Genomic DNA, 20,835 nt, shown 5'->3' with positions numbered 1-20,835 from the left:
TTCTTCTATTAGTACAACGGAACCAAATTATTTTGGCCAGATCTTACATTCTTTGCGAGGACACGCCCGGCAGGATGTCCATGTAGAGAGCGAAGGCCCACTCGGCATGTTCCTTCCCACTGCGATTCTCTAGTGGATCTCCTCCACCACTTCAACTGTTCTGCGGATTTGCCCTGACATAGTATTGCATCCTGTCGGTCAGGTCCCACAAAAATGGGCAACAGATTGGAATAGGCGTCCTTTTTCACCTGCACTGACCTCCTTTAACAGTTTCTGGGGTTTTTCTTCCATTTAAAATTTTTAAATTCCCCACCGCTTCTGCACGAAATCCGCCCAAGATTAAATTTCTTATTCTTTACTCCGCGGCTAACGGCGTTTGTCGAAAATTCACTCCCGAAGTTTGGTATTTTTTCTGGTATCTCCTTAGCTCATCTGAGTACCGCGCTGAAAAGCAGACCCGACGAAAAGCTTTAGCCGCCTGTTTGCCTCTCGCTTACTCCTATGGTTAGCTCGTGGTTTTCGTCGATGTGAGTACTAGGCTTTACTCAGATGAGCTAAGGAAATACCAGAAAAAATACTATATTTCGCGAGTGAATGCAGCATCAGCCGGAACAACCCCGTTCCCAATTCGGCTTCCACTTCCTCAAGGTCCAATACCTAGGATTCGGAGCTGGACTACAGATGGCGAAGCATCCGTGGGACGAGAAGGTAAGGCTTCCTTCTAATTTACATAAATAAAAACATTCGTTGAACAATTCATTTATTTTTATTTTAATTTCATTGTGCACCAGCAGTCTCTTCTTTTTTTTAAATTGCTCCCATTGATTTGATTTCCGTTTCGGAACAAGCCCAGCTGCTTTACAGTAAGACCATGCATCATGCATTGCGGTCACACCACAAAGAATACGATTTTTCGACTACTGAAACTCTTAGCCGATCTGAGTACTAGGCTTAAAATACTTAACACTTACATTCGAATTTGCTGACTACGGGAGCTAATAACTTCCCTTGATTACCGTGGCTGACTGATTAGCTTATTAAATGCAGAATTAAATGGATGTAACATTCGTAATTCGAAAATGGAAGTGGAAAAGTGGAAGCCGAGCTTAATTCATATCAGATCCGAAATGGTTTGTCATTTTCGGTGTCTCCGTGGGAAGACCTTATTAATTCTTTTCAGACATCAAATGCAGCGTGACCGAGTATGGTATTTTATATACTTTTTGGTATATAATCAGCTCAGATTTTGGTATTTATTTATATTGGTATACCATGGTATATTTGCTCGATTTTATGGTATTCCATGGTATTTTTTGTTTGGTCAGATCTTGTAGTTCCACTTCGCAAGCTATGAGCAAACAAAAATATTGCAATGAGTGGGAGACCATCCCCAAAAACAATTAATGGCCTAGCATGAGTGCCAATAAAATGGATGCCTACTGTAAAGCACGCGAGTGTGAGATCATGAGCAGACTGGCGTCTGTAAAACAACACGCGGCGACCGAGAAGCATAAGGAGAAAATTAAATTCTTCTGTGGAAAGTCATAGGTGAGTTCCTTATATGCTTTTTTATATGTCATTATTAACTATATAAGATCGAATATAAATGATACTCAAATTATATTTAAGGACTTCCATAATTTTAAGAAATTGAATCCAAATTTTGATTTCGAAATATAAAATTAAATTAAAAAAAATATAAACAACATCTTTTATATATTTGTATACCTAACTCAAATACTAAATACTGGGACTCAAATACTGGGATATTTCAGTATATTTTTGACGGTAAATTGAATTTTTGGACTAGTCCGGCGCGGTCACGCTGATCAAATGTTTATTCACTGACTAGAAACCGATTTATAAACCGTAAAGAGTTTATTGCGGACTATGAATATTGCTTTAAAATTGGGTTTCTCAATGGGCTGTCTAAGTCGCAGGAGTCCGGCACTTACATTTATTCAAAGAGGGAGTCATGTGTAAGTTTTATTTCCCAAATCAAACTTTTATTGTTATATGAACTTACATAAGATTTTTAGTGTCTCTTACCGTAATGCCCCACCGGCGCATTCAATGGCAACCAAAATTGGTGCTGTGACTGTTGGTGGAGCTATGTGGTGGTGGGTTATTTGGCACCTATGGCATGAGCCCGACCATATAACGGTATGATCTTAACTTAAATATCGCTCACTTACTGAAAAACTGATGCATCTAAGAAAAACATTTCAATACTGTGAACACATTTAAAGTATTCAACTTTTACAAATCTCAAGCTCTTTGTAATATGTATGCATGCGTCTTCAAATCAAAAATCTAGTTTTTCGTCATAGATAAGTCACACTTTCACTAATAAGCGATATTTACATATATTTTGCATTATATTAAACACATATTTTACAGGGGGAATTCGATTATCCTAACCCAAAGCAATGGAGCAACTCTGAGTTGGGTATTCCTAAAGATTCTTAGAAGTTCGATATAATTCAAGGCTATCCCATAAATATTCAATAAAATGTGACTCTTAGCCATGGACATATTGTTTGTGTGTTGAAATCTTATCGGTTCTATTTCGTTAGCCGTGCTCAAAATTCGACTCAATGTTAATGAACTCCGCCCAACAATAAGCATATTATCATAGTACTAAACTCGATTGAAATAAAACCGTGCAACACTACAAAAAGATCGTAATCTTTAAAGGATTCTAAGCAATGATGTCAAACTAACTTATAGTTTAAAATGGCGTTATAAAATTTTGAAATAGTCTAGAGCAGGTGCAAGTTCCCCAAAAATTGCGAAAAAATTAGCTTCGATGGACCAAAATTTCTTCAGAAACTTACATACGTGCATAAATTTGTCTTCGGAATTGCATGGTGTTCTTGTAATACAAAATTAAAGTGGCGAGTTTTTCTATAAAAACATAGTTGCCTTTTCTACGATTTTTAGTGTTATGCTGTAAAATTAAAGAAGACCTTTTTAAGATTTCCTATACACAAAATTACCTTTTTGAAGTTTGTTTTTGATTTCATGTGTTATGGATTCCTGTCTATAGAGAACTGCAGGGAGTGCTTCCTAACATTAAAAGACTATTGCAATTAGCGAAAAAGACCTAACGCGCTTCACTCTTTTGAAGACACCCAAACCACTCATCAAGACTTCTGAAGGCAATATAAGATTAACTTAAAACCCGCATCTTAGGCCAAAAAAGTAGCGCGGTTTTGTTGAAAATTAGATTTGCCTACCAAAACCAATGAGCCGCTTTTCTTTGTTTTATTAAATACTTACATTTCAGTAAAAGTATCAGAAACCACCAATGCTGACAACGAAAAGGAATACCCAGCCGTAAGTTGGGGAACGTGTTTTAAAAAAACATAGTTCTGGGTCGTACCTTTTTTACGCAAAACAGCACGCATGCAAATTTACCAAGGCAAATGTGCGTGCTGGGTGCATTCTATTGCGGTGCCTTCTAGATGTGTTTCAGAATAATGCATCCAGAAGCATGCCCAAACGGGTATTCGGGAACGTATTCCGAAACAAATAGTTCTGGGTCGTATCTGTTTTACGCAAAACAGCACGTATGCAAATTTATTTAGCAAATGTGCGTGCTGGGACAGTCTTTTGGGTGCCATCTGGGTGTATTTCAATATAGTGCATCCAGGTGTATTTTATTGGGAATGTAAAAAAACCAAACTCAAACCCGAAGGTTGCCGATGCCCATTTTTTACAATCGTCTTTCTTCGGTACTGTTCTCTTGACAAAGAAATAATAAAGACAAAAGGGAATATGCAAGGAAGCGAGCGGTTTATCTTGTCTCTTGCATTTCTCGTCAGTTGCATTTTTAGTTCTGAAAAGTGAAGTTCGTGCCATGTGTTTTGAAAAAGTTTGTTGCTTTCTGCCACCAATTTTACATCAATATTTTCACAGGTAAGCAAAGTGAAGATAATTTAGTTCAATATTGAACATTGAACATTCAAACTATAAACAAATTAAATTAATAAAATAATAATTATGTTAATGTGCCAAAATAAATATATTGTATATTTCTAATATATATACACATGTTTCAAAATATATAATATTCAATTTGCTTTATATCTTTCAGAATCGCAAGAAATGAATGGGCACACCAAGGACTGAACTGCGTAAATGATAAAAGTACATCAACAAGAAGGAAGCAGCAAAGCCCCGTACAGAAGGGGAGTGACTCCGATCAAAAATAAGTTGAGTTTTTGAATACTGAAATAAAAAATAAATATGAAATTGAAATCCAGCTTTATGTACTCCTGGGGAAAACTTCCAGATATTTGATTTTTGAATGCTTCTAGGTGCATTCCTGGGTACATGTTACAGGTGCATTAAAAAAGAGTACACCCAGAAGGTGTTTAGTATGTTGCTTTCAGGTGCATTAAAAAATAATACACCCAGAATGTGTTTAGTTTGTTACTTCCAGGTGCATTTCCGGTATATGCTTCCAGAAGCATGCAACGGGTGCATTCTTTTTTCCCCGTGTAAAAAGAAAGGACAGACTCATCACTTCCGGAACACCATTTCATAATGAAAGAACGCATGTCATTTACGACCGGGTAGGCATAATCTTTAGCTCTAAAACATTTTTTAGAGAAGCCACAATGGAACAATATACCCCTCTACTCACGATATGATTTACTTAGAAGGGAAAGAAAAAATGACCACAAAAAATGTTTATTAATTGATTGAAGAAGCCACGGCCCAGGCTTCTTCAGATTCACATTGTAAAGTTATATGTTGGTTATCCGTGGTCAAGCGAGTTCTAAAAGAACCACTGTCCATTGAGGATATTTATATAAAAATATTTATAGACTACTGTTGATTTTTTAAGAATGTTTATTATTTTGACAGCGATGAAAAGCTCGTATGTTTTTTATAGCAAACACTTTAGCTTGTAAAAAGGCTACTGTGTTTGTATAAAAAAAACGCAACTTTAAAATTTAACTAAAAGCTAACCACGCATTTAAAGATAGAAACTTATCTAAAAACATTATCTGGTCAGAGTATCTTGGGAAGCAGGCTTAAAAACCCACCAAGAAAAGTGATCTTACTTTCAATATAATCTAATCATCCTAGTTTTGTGTTTCACCTAATTGCAGGACTTTACCTTGGTTTGTAGGCAACCATACTTTAAGATGATATCAATTGCTGGGTTCCGAACCGTTGGGGGGCTTCTTGGGCCTGAACCAGCAACCATTTCCTTAAAACGGTGCCATTGCAGTTAAATTGCACTTCCTTCTCAAAAAATGCCGAAACGCCACTTACAAAAATCCTCCAAGCTCGTAACAAAATATTGAATAAAACACTGGAATACTAAATCGATTTGCGTGTGCGGTCTCTTTCTCTTTACTCATAGCCTAGTACTCAGATCGGCTAAGAGTTTCACTAGTCGAAAAATCTTATTTGTAGTGTGGCCGAAGTTTTCAAAGTTCACCCGCAATGCATGTGGCATGGTCTTACTGTCAAGCAGTTGGGCTTGTTGCCAAACGGAATACAAAACAATTTGCGCAATTTAAAAAAGTAGAGTCTGCTGGTGCACAAAGAAATTAGAATACAAAGAAATGAAATGTTAAACGAATGCTTTTTTTTATGTAAATAAGAAGTAATAAGGTAATGGCTGGTGATGACTCCTCCACCTGGCCCTTAGCGGGCGATCTTATTTCCTCCTCCCTATAAAAGCCGGCGCGTCCTTCATCTCCGCTTTATCTGACAAGTAGCTGGTGGAGGTGGAGTCCTAAGTGGGGAGCTCGTCGAAGATCGAGCGATGTCCCATGTTCCTTCTCCACCAGCACTTCAACAATTCTGCAGATTTGCCCCGTTGTGGTATTGCTTCCTGTCGGTCAAGTCCCACAATAATGGCCCACAGCTTGGATTAGGCGTCCTATTTTATCTGCACTGACCTCCTGCAGTCGATTTTGGTGCTTTCCTTCCATTTTTAATTTATAGTTTCCACAACGCTTTTGCAAGAACATCGCCAAAGACTAAATGTCATAGTCTTTGGGCCGAAGCTAACGGCGTTCATCGAAATTCACTCGCGAAATCTGGTACTTTTTCTGGAATTTCCTTAGCTTATCTGAGTACTGAGAAACAGACCCGACGAAAAGCTTTAGCCGCCTGTTTGCCTCTCGCTCACTCCTAGGGTTAGCTCGCGGTTTTCGACGATGTGAGTACTAGGCTTTAGAAAGGGTATAGGTGCAGTGGCACGCGCCAACAGCGAAGAGAAAATAAAAGAAATCAAGTAAAGGGGTGAGAAGACTTGGTGCATTCTGTTTGAGTGATTGAAAGGTAAGCATCCATTTTAATTGTGCGCAGCAGAGTTACTTTAGTCGTCTCTTTAAGTTAATGTAATAATGTCAGGTAAGTGCTACGTTAGGTTTAAGATGTTGTGCATTGATCTTAGTTTAAAGTACGTATATTTTGAAGGTATTCAATGGGTTCCGTTAGCCAAAAGCGGATGACGAAATGTTTTGTGTCAAAAAAAATGCCGCAAAAGGTTTATACACAGCTCTAAAAGGTAAATATACAAATAAACAAGTAAAACGCATTTTTTAATCATATCCCCATACATTTTTTAGCAGCGTTGGCCAAGGATTCGGAGGACCCGGACAAAGGTTTAAGGAAAGCGATGACCAATGTAAAAAGCCAATAACGTAACATAAAACTAGTCTTACCATAATAATTGTCCTTTAACAGATAACCTAAATAACACTATTTAATTAAAATGAATTTAAAAGTAAATAAAAATGTATGTATTTTAAATTCTATATTTTCATAAGTGAAAACTCATGGAAAAATTCTGATTTTCCCAAGTGATTTCACTTGGGACGTGTCACTTGCAAGTGATTTCACAAGTGAAAACTCATGGAAAAATTCTGATTTTCACAAGTGATTCACTTGGGACGTGTCACCGGCACGTGACAGGCCATACGAAAAATGAGTATAAGGAACAAGTGAAATCCCGTAGGACTTCGAAAAATTTTCATTTGAATTTTCACTTGTGAAAATGCGGACATCCCATACAATTTTCTATATGGAGCGTCACTTGTTCTTCACTTGTGCAAGAGGACATGTCCCACGTGATTCCCAAGGTGATTCACAAGTGAAACTTTTTTTTGGAACTGAAGGGTGCCTGCATTTGGACGGCAGAGAGACGGTTATGTATATCTTATATATATTAGTGTATTTAATTATGCTCCCTTTAGCTGGAGCGCGAGGGTATATGTATGTACTTGAGTTTGGCTGAGCGGCCGGCGTGTGCAACAGAATGCTGACACTTGCACTTTCTGTAAGCGCGCCGATCGACTCATGTTTCGGCCACTTAGGTTTTTGACCGGGCCTTTGTTTATGTAAACACTGCAACAAAGTGTTACAGTGTGTTTGCTTCAAGTACTCTTGGTACAGTAGTTATTCAATATATGTGCATACTACATCTCCCTCCTTTTGAAAAATAACGTAATATTATGAAGTTATTTTATTAGTATATTTTACTTAAAGGAATAATTTTTTTTTTTAATCTTTTTCTTTTTTTAAATTTTTATTTTTTATTTTTTTTTTTTTTGATACAAAGAGAATGGAATTGGGAATAATATTCGTATTTAAAGAAGAAGTATTTCTAAAGCATGGCCATGCTAAATGCAATTATGAAATAAACGTTTTTAATCTGTCCTTATGAACTGTTTGTTTTTTGTTCTTATTATTCGTTATTATAATGTTATTTCTTTCTCCTATTTCCGTTACTTTATACGGACCGGTATATTGATAATCTAACTTATGACCTGTTTCATTTCTTAAAAGGACTTGATCACCTACTGATATATCTATGTTGTTTATTTTCTGATCATATAGTATCTTATTATTTTCCTTATTTTTTTCTATCATTATTCTAGCTCTTTTGTATGCTACTTCTAATCTATATATACTTTCCTTAGCATAGTCATCTATATTATATATAGGTTCTATATTTTCTATACTATTAAATTGTTTTGGTAAATAATTTGTTTTACCAAATACTAGCTCGTATGGGCAATAATTATGTGCCATTGAAGGGGTCGTGTTGAAACAAAAAACGAAATATTGAAGCCATACGTCCCAATCAGTTTTATCAACCGATATATATGAGCGTATGTATTCATTGAAAGTTCTATGACTTCGTTCTATTGTTCCTACTGTCTGGTGGTGGTGTGCCGTAGATGTTATATTTTTAATTTTTAAGTATTTGCACAAGTCATTTATAATGGAATTCTTATATTCTGTACCCATGTCCGTAATGAACGTCTTCATTGGACCGTACTTCAGAATAAATGATTCAAAAATTGCTTTAGCGACAGTGTTCGCGTTTTTATTTGGAACTGGTATGGCAACTAAATATTTAGTCAGGTCACATATTAGAGTGATTGCATACTCATTGCCGTTTTCTGATTTTGGTAATGGACCAATAGTGTCCACTATCACTCTGTCGAAAGCATTTATAGGCGTATCAGTTATTATCAATGGAGTCTTATTGTGCTTAGTTATTTTAGCTTTTTGGCATTTCTGACATTTTCGTATGTATTCAGTAATATCTCGAGTCATACCTTTCCAAAAATAATGTCTTTTGACCTTGGCCAAGGTTTTTGTAATGCCAGTATGACCTCCTTGTATTGGATCATCATGTAATTTAGACATTATTGCTTCTTTTTCGTTTTGGTTTTCTATAAGGGTCACCGGGTTGAGTAGCGCTACTCTTAAGGTATTCAATATCTTGTTGCCCATTTGTTTAAAATTATCTATTGATACATATTCAAAGATATTTTCCCACGGTGCCATTTTGAGTTGGCTGATTTTGTTTATACCGGCTTGCATTTCAAGCCTTTGGAAAAATTGACCTAAGTCTAGGATTCCATTGGTATATAAATCGCTAACATCATATCTTGCAGTAATTTTCCTACCATGTTTAAATAAACATAGCATGTCTTTTACATGCAAGGTCACTACTTTACGTACTTCGTCATTGTTTATGACTTCATATACGTTGGGCTTAGAAGCTTTCTCTATAGATTGCGTAGGCAATTCTATTTGTTTGTTTTCCGCGCGGAATTTCTGTCTATTTTGATATCTAGTAGTGACTTTCTTTATATTTCCAGTAATGTTTTGTAGATCTTTAATGGTTATTCTTGATAACGCATCAGCTACATAATTGTCTTTTCCCTTTAGGTATTCAACTGTGAAATCATACTCTTCTAACTCTAGCCTCATACGTGCCAGTTTGGAACTCGGATTTATCATTGAAAATAGATATATTAATGGTCTGTGATCTGTTTTGATTGAAAAGTGATTTCCATAAATATATGGTCGAAAATGTAATATTCCCCAGTGAATTGCAGCTAATTCCTGCTCTGTTGTGCACTTATTACTTTCTCCCTTAGTGAAGGCTCTTGATGCATATGCAATGGGAAGTTGGAGTCCGTTATGGTTTTGAGTTAAAACCGCTCCACACCCTTGTTTACTTGCATTAGTAATTATACAAAATTCTTTGCTGAAATCGGGATATTGTAGCAAAGTAGGTTCCATTAGTTTTGTTTTTAAGTATTGGAATGCGTTTTGGCATTCATCTGTCCATTCAAAAGGAATATTTTTTTTACATAATCTTGTTATAAGCCGTGAATATTCAGCGAAATTTTTTATGAAACGTCTATAATAATTGCAAAATGCTACAAATCGTCTAGCGCTGTCCGCATTGTGCGGCGCAGGGTAATTCATAATGACGTCATATTTCTTGTCGTCTGGAAGTATTCCTTTATCTGTGCATTTATGACCGAGAAAGGTCACTTCATGCATAAAAAATGAACATTTTTCTGGATGTAACTTTAGATTGTATTTCCTGCATTTCTCAAAAACGTCTTTAAGTTTTTAAGCATATGTTTCTCGGAACAACCTATAACTATTAAGTCATCCATATAAAGGAATGCTTGTGAAGGTTCTAATCCAGAGAATGCAATAGTCATCATTCTTTGAAATGAATTAGGCGCTATTTTAAATCCGAAAGGTAATCGCGTGAAGCGATACGAGCCTTTGCTCGTTGAAAATGACGTTATATCCCTTGAACTTTTTTCGAGTTCAATTTGATGAAATCCTGACATTAAGTCAAGGCATGAAAAATATTTTGCTCGTCCCAGTTGATCCAAAATATCATCAATTCTTGGGAGTGGGAATTTATCGGACAGTAATTTTTTATTAATTTGACGATAGTCAATCACTAATCGCCATTTCTTTTGTTCTGAACCTGGGGATGGTATTTTAGGAACAAGTAACAATGGGCTATTATATTCAGATACCGATGGTTCAACAATCCCGTCGGTGATCAATTTTCCGACTTGTTTCTGTAATTCATTCACCTGACTGTGTGGGCTTCTGTAATTATACCCGTTACTCGTAGAGTAAAAGGGTATACTAGATTCGTCGGAAAGTATGTAACAGGCAGAAGGAAGCGTTTCCGACCCCATAAAGTATATATATTCTTGATCAGGATCACTAGCCGAGTCGATCTAGCCATGTCCGTCTGTCCGTCTGTCCGGATGAACGCTGAGATCTTGGAAACTATGATTCCTGAGCTTCTTACGCCAGTGGCGGATCCAGAGACGATTCTTGGGGGGGAAATTGAACTTATTCTTCGATTTGGGGCTCAAACTTATTATTGCGAGAGAAATACAGTACAAATTATAAAACAAAAATGATGCATCCCAATTTTTAGGTAAACAAAGTGGTTATATTTGAAAAGTCAACCACATGCATGCATTACAGAGTGCATGCATTTTCAGGTTCTGTGGTTCCAAGGGGGGGGGGGGAAATTTCCCTATTTCCCCCCCCCCGTGGATCCGCCACTGCTTACGCAGCGCAAGTTTGTTTCAGTAGACTGCCACGCCCACTTTTACGCCCACAAGCCGCCCAAAACTGTGGCTCCTACAGTTTTGATGCCAAAATAAAAATTTTAACTGAAATGTATTGTTCTCATCAATACCTATCGACTGACCCAAAAAAAAGTTTTCCACGCCCACTTTATAGCCCACAAACCGCCCCCAAACTTCAAAAAATCGTAAATATGAACGTGGATATCTCGGAAACTATCAAAGATAGAGAATCGGGATCTCAGATTTAGATTTCGTAGCTTTGTACGCTGCGCAATTTTGTTACGCGAATATGCCACGGCCACTCTAACGCCCACAAACCGCCCAAACCTGTGGCGCCCAAAATTTTCATGCTAGATACAAAATTTTAACTGAACTGTATTGGTCTCGTCAATACCTATCGATTGACCCAAAAAAAAATTTGCCACGCCCACCCTAACGCCCATAACGCTTAAATCTGTCTACCGCCGGTAGGTGGCGCATTTCAGTCTTGCTTTGCTGCTTGCTTATCTCAATTTCCCTTTGGTCCCTTTAGCTGAGTAACGGGTATCTGATAGTCGAGGCACTCGACTATAGAATTCTTCCTTGTTTTTTATATACACTGGTTCATCATCCTTCAATCTCAGTTTTTGTTTATAAAAATTATTTGTGCTTATTGGTTCGGTTTCCAATCCGAATATATCATTGTATTTGGTGCATAGACTTGAAAGCTGTGATTTGAATTGTGGTGGAAAGTTTTTTGAAAGTTGAGATAATACAGACTTTTCTCTATTTTCGATATTAGTTTTGACTACATCGTAGTTCGAAAGTGATTCATAAGCTAAATTATTTGTACTGACTACTTGATCTTTGTTTGTGGTATTGAGTAGTCTTATGAAAGCGTTTTTAGATGTTGCTATGGTACTTGCTATATAAATACAATGCTTAATTTCTTGATTTGGAATCAATACACTGTCTTCTTTTGAATTTAGTTGAATTTTTCTAATAACTTGGGATCTTGCTGGCAGAAGTATTGAGTTGTTGCCAGAACTGTATGTTATTGGAACATAAATTGGAAATTTTAAGTTATTAGGTCTGATTATAAGCCAATCTTCAGATGACTTGAAGTCTAATTGACAGTTGTATTTTCTTATAAAATCGATTCCTAAAATGTCATCACAAGGGATAGCGAAATGTAAATCCACGACATGAAAATCATGTTGAGTTATGTACTTAGTGGTCTGTATCTCAATAGAAGTTAACCCCTTGGATTTGGTTACCTCTTGACTTATTCCACTTATGTCTATAATATAATTATCTTGTATGTCATGAAAGACATCAGAATTTTCTTTAACTACTGAAATGTCTGCACCTGTGTCTACTAAAAAGACAAGTTCTTTTCCTGTAGCCACATGATTGAATGAAACAAAAATGTTTTGACTGAGATTAACTGTATGAACCTTTGCATTTTCTACTGTTGAATATCTAAAGGGTTTTGTGAGTTTCCCGATGTACTATTGGTTACTCGGATATTATTTTGATTATTATTGTTGTGGCCTCGACTCGAGTTGCCACGGCCTCTATAGTTTCCTCTATATTGGTTTCGTCCAGAGTTGTTTTGTGTACTATTGTTGTTGTAATTATTATAACGACTACGAAAGTTACCTCTGTAATTTTCTCGTCCGCGGTTTCCGCCGCGCTGCGGGTAATTTTTGTAATATAGGACAGTGTTTGGCTGTCCGGTTGATTCTGTGCAACTGTTTACAAATTTTGATATGGCATCATTCATAGTATTGAAGGTACCAGCTTGCATGATAAGTTTAACCTTATCGATTGTACAATTTTTAGTCATTGCTTTGACTGCATGCTGAGTGGAATAACTTCTGGCTAACTCTAGGGGTAAGCCATCTGTTGTATACGCACCTTCTAAAGATTTCGTCATCTGCTCAACCTCTTGTGTGTACTGGTTGGCAGTTTTATTGCGTTGCTGTAGGTTCATCAGTTTTGCTGACAACACTTCTACAGTTTGCTTTTTATACCCGTTACTCGTAGAGTAAAAGGGTATACTAGATTCGTCGGAAAGTATGTAACAGGCAGAAGGAAGCGTTTCCGACCCCATAAAGTATATATATTCTTGATCGGGATCACTAGCCGAGTCGATCTAGCCATGTCCGTCTGTCCGTCTGTCCGTCTATCCGTCTGTCCGTCTGTCTGTCCGTCCGGATGAACGCTGAGATCTTGGAAACTATAAGAGCTAGGCTATTGAGATTAGGCGTGCAGATTCCTAAGCTTCTTACGCAGCGCAAGTTTGTTTCAGCAGAGTGCCACGCCCACTCTAACGCCCACAAACCGCCCAAAACTGAGGCTCCTACAGTTTTCATGCTAGAATAAAAATTTTAATTGAAATGTATTGTTCTCATCAATACCTATCGATTGACCCAAAAAAAAGTTTACCACGCCCACTTGAAGGCCCACAAACCGCCCACAAACTTCAAAAAATCGTAAATATGAACGCAGATATCTCGGAAAATATCAAAGATAGAGAAATGGGAATTCAGATTTAGATTCCGTAGGCTTGAGCGCAGCGCAAGTTTGTCACGCGAATATGCCACGCCCACTCTAACGCCCACAAACCGCCCAAGCCTGTGGCGCCCACAATATTCATGCTAGATAAAAAATTGTAACTGAAATGTATTGGTCTTGTCAATACCTATCGATTGATCCAAAAACAACTTTGCCACGCCCACTCTAACGCCCACAACGCTTAAATCTGTCTACCGCCGGTAGGTGGCGCATTTCAACCTCGCTTTGCTGCATATCTCCATTTTCCTTTGGTCATTTTAGCTGAGTAACGGGTATCTGATAGTCGAGGTACTCGACTATAGCGTTCTTCCTTGTTAATCTTGAAATGACTTCTGTTACTGTTGTTTCATTTCCGATTAAATTTCTAGCGACACCTTTTAGCTTTGTTTTTATTATGGAAACTGCTAATTGTTCGTGCTCGCTTTTTATTGATTCTATTATTTGTAATGCATCAATAAAGCTTGTTAAGTTTTCAGCTTTACCATGGAAAACTGGTATAAGCTTGGATGCTGTATTAATAAAATCAATATTAGATTGTGCCATTGTGATATTGTTTCCTATTTTATTTTCTATTATGCTTGAACTATCATCAGAATCTGTAGAATTATCCAGATCTGACATTAAAACAGCTGGAATAGTAAGATTATTTAAATCTTGCTCTTCTATTTTAGGATTTGTTTCTGTAAGGTCGTCCGATTCTATTTGGTCAATGTCAGTTTGTTTTGTTGATTCCGGTTCATCACCAGTTTCAACTGCTAGGGAAGTGTTAAGTATAGTCGGTACTGATATGTCCAACTTAAACTTTTGTTTAATTGATATTAAATTAGATCGTAGTCTGATCAAAAATTTTGATACTTGGGACCAATGATCTTGATTTAATTTTTCCCTCTGGCCATATATTAGTATTCGTGCTTCATTAAAGCATTTTACTAGAATTTCCACATGTTTTTGAATAGTATTTTTTTTGAATTGGCCTGTTTTGAGTAAGTGACTTATATAATTTTTCAAAGTCAACTTTTATGTTATTTATCTGCTTTAATTCATTCCTTTCCATTATATTGTGGAGATGAATTATTTCTTAAAGACCATCATTACTATTGTTCTACCTAGTATTGGGTGTTCGTCTACTACTGATCTAACTTGTACCCTTGGAATGGTGGATAAGACAATTCCCTTTTGGGTGCTTGTGCAATGAATTAGTGGAGAGGCATCTAAATTAAATGTTTCAATATATACATTTTCTAATTCATAAATGCTTACTGAAGTTGGTGCAACTAATTGCAGAATTCTTTCTTTAAAACGAATGTCCTTATCATATGTGTCTCTAATTGCTTTTAGAGTAGCCATTTTTGATTAATTAATTTTTATTTATTTATTTTTACTTTATTCCATTTTCTTTAATTTTAAAAATTTGATTACAGCAATATTTTTATATTAATGTTGTTTGTGCCAAAAAATTTTTAAATTTTGTCCAGATCATCTGCCTGGCTCATATATTTTTTCTTAAGACATTTATTATGCAATTTATAAAGTTTATAGAAACAATTTGCGCACATTATAACAACAATTATTATTAACAATGTATGAATTAATTCTAAGTCAATGGTGTTTGACTACCTTAGTAATAACATTTGCAGTGGAATCCACTGTTTTTGTATCTATTAAACCCATCTTTGGGGTTGTTATTCTTAATATATATCTTGGTCTGTCAAATACTTTAGATTTTTGAATTAATTCGTAAATGTTGTTAATGTTATTCATTAACAACTAGTTTGATATGATTAATTTTGATTTGACTTTTTTTTTTGACCAATTATTATTATATTTGACATATAATTTCCTGCCTATTTTATGTATGGTCTTCAGGCCATACTCTAATCGGGCAACTTTTATGTCGCTCAATTTTAACAATTGTTTTTATAAAATAAATGAAAAAATATGCATCGCAGTGCAATTCAAAAAAAATTTTGAAACGCAGTGCAAAGAAAAAAAATAATGCGCTTTTGGTAGCGCTGTGGGTTCACTCTTCCTTGGTACCGGTGCTGGCTGCACAGGCTGTACCTCTATGGCGGGGCACCGGTGCTGGCTACACAGGTGAACTCACAGAAGGGGGAGTACAGTGGTCCCTCGCAGTCATCCGGGCACGTCTTCTTCAGCTTTGGGATGGCAACTTTTTCTGGAGGAGGCAATGTGTTTTTATTTTTGGCAATATTTGGGATTACAGGGTAGGTGGATGTGTCTGTGGCTGTGGTCTGATTCTTACGTACTGATAGCAAATTCTTCAAGTATTCAACTTCGGCATGCATTTTTACCGAGTCGTTCCACTTTATTGCTTTGCCGCTGTTGAGCAGCTTCTGTAGTTGAGCCTTTCTGGCTTACAATCTTTTTACCACGCCACTTCTTTTGGCACACATCACACTCTACTCACTACGTTTCTTCTCTTGGTTCTTGTTTTTGTAGTGTATGCTGTCGTTGCTGCCGTTGTTGTCGCTGTCGCCGTTGTTGCCGTTTGTTGCCTTTTGCTGTCTTCTTATCCTGTGAGGTCCATATCCAGGTCCATATTCCGGACCAATGTCACGGTCTACGCATCTTTTGGTAGTTTTAATTTTCTTTATTTGTATTTTTGTGAGAACGCATCTTTTGGTAGTTTTAATATTCTTTATTTGTGTTTTAGTGAGAACGCATCTTTTGGTAGTTTTAATATATTTTATTTGTATTCTTTATTTGCATTCAGGAGCAGCCTTAATGCCGCTTCCAACGTCAAGTTGTTTCTGATTTTACAATTCTTCTTAGGTTCTAAGTAAGCCTAAGTAAGCCAGTTGGACGGCAGAGAGACGGCTATGTATATCTTATATAAATTAGTGTATTTAATTATGCTCCCTTTAGCTGGAGCGCGAGGGTATATGTATATACTTGAGTTTGGCTGAGCGGCCGGCGTGTGCAACAGAATGCTGACACTTGCACTTTCTGTGAGCGCGCCGATCGACTCATGTTTCGGCCACTTAGGTTTTTGACCGGGCCTTTGTTTATGTAAACACTGCAACAAAGTGTTACAGTGTGTTTGCTTCAAGTACTCTTGGTACAGTAGTTATTCAATATATGTGCATACTACATCTCTCTCCTTTTGAAAAATAACGTAATATTATGAAGTTATTTTATTAGTATATTTTACTTAAAGGAATAATTTTTTTTTTTAATCTTTTTCTTTTTTTAAATTTTTATTTTTTATTTTTTTTTTTTTTGATACAAAGAGAATGGAATTGGGAATAATATTCGTATTTAAAGAAGAAGTATTTCTAAAGCATGGCCATGCTAAATGCAATTATGAAATAAACGTTTTTAATCTGTCCTTATGAACTGTTTGTTTTTTGTTCTTATTATTCGTTATTATAATGTTATTTCTTTCTCCTATTTCCGTTACTTTATACGGACCGGTATATTGATAATCTAACTTATGACCTGTTTCATTTCTTAAAAGGACTTGATCACCTACTGATATATCTATGTTGTTTATTTTCTGATCATATAGTATCTTATTATTTTCCTTATTTTTTTCTATCATTATTCTAGCTCTTTTGTATGCTACTTCTAATCTATATATACTTTCCTTAGCATAGTCATCTATATTATATATAGGTTCTATATTTTCTATACTATTAAATTGTTTTGGTAAATAATTTGTTTTACCAAATACTAGCTCGTATGGGCAATAATTATGTGCCATTGAAGGGGTCGTGTTGAAACAAAAAACGAAATATTGAAGCCATACGTCCCAATCAGTTTTATCAACCGATATATATGAGCGTATGTATTCATTGAAAGTTCTATGACTTCGTTCTATTGTTCCTACTGTCTGGTGGTGGTGTGCCGTAGATGTTATATTTTTAATTTTTAAGTATTTGCACGAGTCATTTATAATGGAATTCTTATATTTTGTACCCATGTCCGTAATGAACGTCTTCATTGGACCGTACTTCAGAATAAATGATTCAAAAATTGCTTTAGCGACAGTGTTCGCGCTTTTATTTGGAACTGGTATGGCAACTAAATATTTAGTCAGGTCACATATTAGAGTGATTGCATACTCATTGCCGTTTTCTGATTTTGGTAATGGACCAATAGTGTCCACTATCACTCTGTCGAAAGCATTTATAGGCGTATCAGTTATTATCAATGGAGTCTTATTGTGCTTAGTTATTTTAGCTTTTTGGCATTTCTGACATTTTCGTATGTATTCAGTAATATCTCGAGTCATATCTTTCCAAAAATAATGTCTTTTGACCTTGGCCAAGGTTTTTGTAATGCCAGTATGACCTCCTTGTATTGGATCATCATGTAATTTAGACATTATTGCTTCTTTTTCGTTTTGGTTTTCTATAAGGGTCACCGGGTTGAGTAGCGCTACTCTTAAGGTATTCAATATCTTGTTGCCCATTTGTTTAAAATTATCTATTGATACATATTCAAAGATATTTTCCCACGGTGCCATTTTGAGTTGGCTGATTTTGTTTATACCGGCTTGCATTTCAAGCCTTTGGAAAAATTGACCTAAGTCTAGGATTCCATTGGTATATAAATCGCTAACATCATATCTTGCAGTAATTTTCCTACCATGTTTAAATAAACATAGCATGTCTTTTACATGCAAGGTCACTACTTTACGTACTTCGTCATTGTTTATGACTTCATATACGTTGGGCTTAGAAGCTTTCTCTATAGATTGCGTAGGCAATTCTATTTGTTTGTTTTCCGCGCGGAATTTCTGTCTATTTTGATATCTAGTAGTGACTTTCTTTATATTTCCAGTAATGTTTTGTAGATCTTTAATGGTTATTCTTGATAACGCATCAGCTACATAATTGTCTTTTCCCTTTAGGTATTCAACTGTGAAATCATACTCTTCTAACTCTAGCCTCATACGTGCCAGTTTGGAACTCGGATTTATCATTGAAAATAGATATATTAATGGTCTGTGATCTGTTTTGATTGAAAAGTGATTTCCATAAATATATGGTCGAAAATGTAATATTCCCCAGTGAATTGCAGCTAATTCCTGCTCTGTTGTGCACTTATTACTTTCTCCCTTAGTGAAGGCTCTTGATGCATATGCAATGGGAAGTTGGAGTCCGTTATGGTTTTGAGTTAAAACCGCTCCACACCCTTGTTTACTTGCATTAGTAATTATACAAAATTCTTTGCTGAAATCGGGATATTGTAGCAAAGTAGGTTCCATTAGTTTTGTTTTTAAGTATTGGAATGCGTTTTGGCATTCATCTGTCCATTCAAAAGGAATATTTTTTTTACATAATCTTGTTATAAGCCGTGAATATTCAGCGAAATTTTTTATGAAACGTCTATAATAATTGCAAAATGCTACAAATCGTCTAGCGCTGTCCGCATTGTGCGGCGCAGGGTAATTCATAATGACGTCATATTTCTTGTCGTCTGGAAGTATTCCTTTATCTGTGCATTTATGACCGAGAAAGGTCACTTCATGCATAAAAAATGAACATTTTTCTGGATGTAACTTTAGATTGTATTTCCTGCATTTCTCAAAAACGTCTTTAAGTTTTTAAGCATATGTTTCTCGGAACAACCTATAACTATTAAGTCATCCATATAAAGGAATGCTTGTGAAGGTTCTAATCCAGAGAATGCAATAGTCATCATTCTTTGAAATGAATTAGGCGCTATTTTAAATCCGAAAGGTAATCGCGTGAAGCGATACGAGCCTTTGCTCGTTGAAAATGACGTTATATCCCTTGAACTTTTTTCGAGTTCAATTTGATGAAATCCTGACATTAAGTCAAGGCATGAAAAATATTTTGCTCGTCCCAGTTGATCCAAAATATCATCAATTCTTGGGAGTGGGAATTTATCGGACAGTAATTTTTTATTAATTTGACGATAGTCAATCACTAATCGCCATTTCTTTTGTTCTGAACCTGGGGATGGTATTTTAGGAACAAGTAACAATGGGCTATTATATTCAGATACCGATGGTTCAACAATCCCGTCGGTGATCAATTTTCCGACTTGTTTCTGTAATTCATTCACCTGACTGTGTGGGCTTCTGTAATTATACCCGTTACTCGTAGAGTAAAAGGGTATACTAGATTCGTCGGAAAGTATGTAACAGGCAGAAGGAAGCGTTTCCGACCCCATAAAGTATATATATTCTTGATCAGGATCACTAGCCGAGTCGATCTAGCCATGTCCGTCTGTCCGTCTGTCCGGATGAACGCTGAGATCTTGGAAACTATGATTCCTGAGCTTCTTACGCCAGTGGCGGATCCAGAGACGATTCTTGGGGGGGAAATTGAACTTATTCTTCGATTTGGGGCTCAAACTTATTATTGCGAGAGAAATACAGTACAAATTATAAAACAAAAATGATGCATCCCAATTTTTAGGTAAACAAAGTGGTTATATTTGAAAAGTCAACCACATGCATGCATTACAGAGTGCATGCATTTTCAGGTTCTGTGGTTCCAAGGGGGGGGGGAAATTTCCCTATTTCCCCCCCCCGTGGATCCGCCACTGCTTACGCAGCGCAAGTTTGTTTCAGTAGACTGCCACGCCCACTTTTACGCCCACAAGCCGCCCAAAACTGTGGCTCCTACAGTTTTGATGCCAAAATAAAAATTTTAACTGAAATGTATTGTTCTCATCAATACCTATCGACTGACCCAAAAAAAAGTTTTCCACGCCCACTTTATAGCCCACAAACCGCCCCCAAACTTCAAAAAATCGTAAATATGAACGTGGATATCTCGGAAACTATCAAAGATAGAGAATCGGGATCTCAGATTTAGATTTCGTAGCTTTGTACGCTGCGCAATTTTGTTACGCGAATATGCCACGGCCACTCTAACGCCCACAAACCGCCCAAACCTGTGGCGCCCAAAATTTTCATGCTAGATACAAAATTTTAACTGAACTGTATTGGTCTCGTCAATACCTATCGATTGACCCAAAAAAAAATTTGCCACGCCCACCCTAACGCCCATAACGCTTAAATCTGTCTACCGCCGGTAGGTGGCGCATTTCAGTCTTGCTTTGCTGCTTGCTTATCTCAATTTCCCTTTGGTCCCTTTAGCTGAGTAACGGGTATCTGATAGTCGAGGCACTCGACTATAGAATTCTTCCTTGTTTTTTATATACACTGGTTCATCATCCTTCAATCTCAGTTTTTGTTTATAAAAATTATTTGTGCTTATTGGTTCGGTTTCCAATCCGAATATATCATTGTATTTGGTGCATAGACTTGAAAGCTGTGATTTGAATTGTGGTGGAAAGTTTTTTGAAAGTTGAGATAATACAGACTTTTCTCTATTTTCGATATTAGTTTTGACTACATCGTAGT

At 36.5% G+C, this 20,835-nt stretch overlaps 1 protein-coding gene and 1 long non-coding RNA gene across 2 annotated transcripts; one reads left to right on the top strand and one right to left on the bottom strand.

Moving 5' to 3' along the window:
- The first annotated feature begins 1,809 nt into the window (after window positions 1-1,809).
- Window positions 1,810-2,680, top strand: LOC119561800 (NADH dehydrogenase [ubiquinone] 1 beta subcomplex subunit 2, mitochondrial-like). Its single transcript, XM_037875282.1, has 3 exons — window positions 1,810-1,979; window positions 2,040-2,163; window positions 2,401-2,680. Exons 1-3 carry the CDS (start codon window positions 1,891-1,893, stop codon window positions 2,467-2,469), a joined length of 282 nt encoding a protein of 93 aa, XP_037731210.1. The 5' UTR covers window positions 1,810-1,890; the 3' UTR covers window positions 2,470-2,680.
- A 1,342-nt stretch (window positions 2,681-4,022) lies between these two features.
- On the bottom strand, window positions 4,023-5,392 carry LOC119561801. Its single transcript, XR_005221454.1, has 3 exons — window positions 5,290-5,392; window positions 5,132-5,224; window positions 4,023-4,233 (listed from the first exon to the last, which is right to left on the bottom strand). It is a non-coding gene; the product is annotated as an uncharacterized LOC119561801 (long non-coding RNA).
- Between the last annotated feature and the right edge of the window lie 15,443 nt (window positions 5,393-20,835).

This window comes from Drosophila subpulchrella, unplaced genomic scaffold, assembly GCF_014743375.2.
Source record: "Drosophila subpulchrella strain 33 F10 #4 breed RU33 unplaced genomic scaffold, RU_Dsub_v1.1 Primary Assembly Seq37, whole genome shotgun sequence".
In the NCBI taxonomy this organism is placed as follows: domain Eukaryota; kingdom Metazoa; phylum Arthropoda; class Insecta; order Diptera; family Drosophilidae; genus Drosophila; species Drosophila subpulchrella.
Note: the sequence above shows the minus strand (reverse complement) of the source record. Positions and strands in the feature narration are given on the sequence as shown.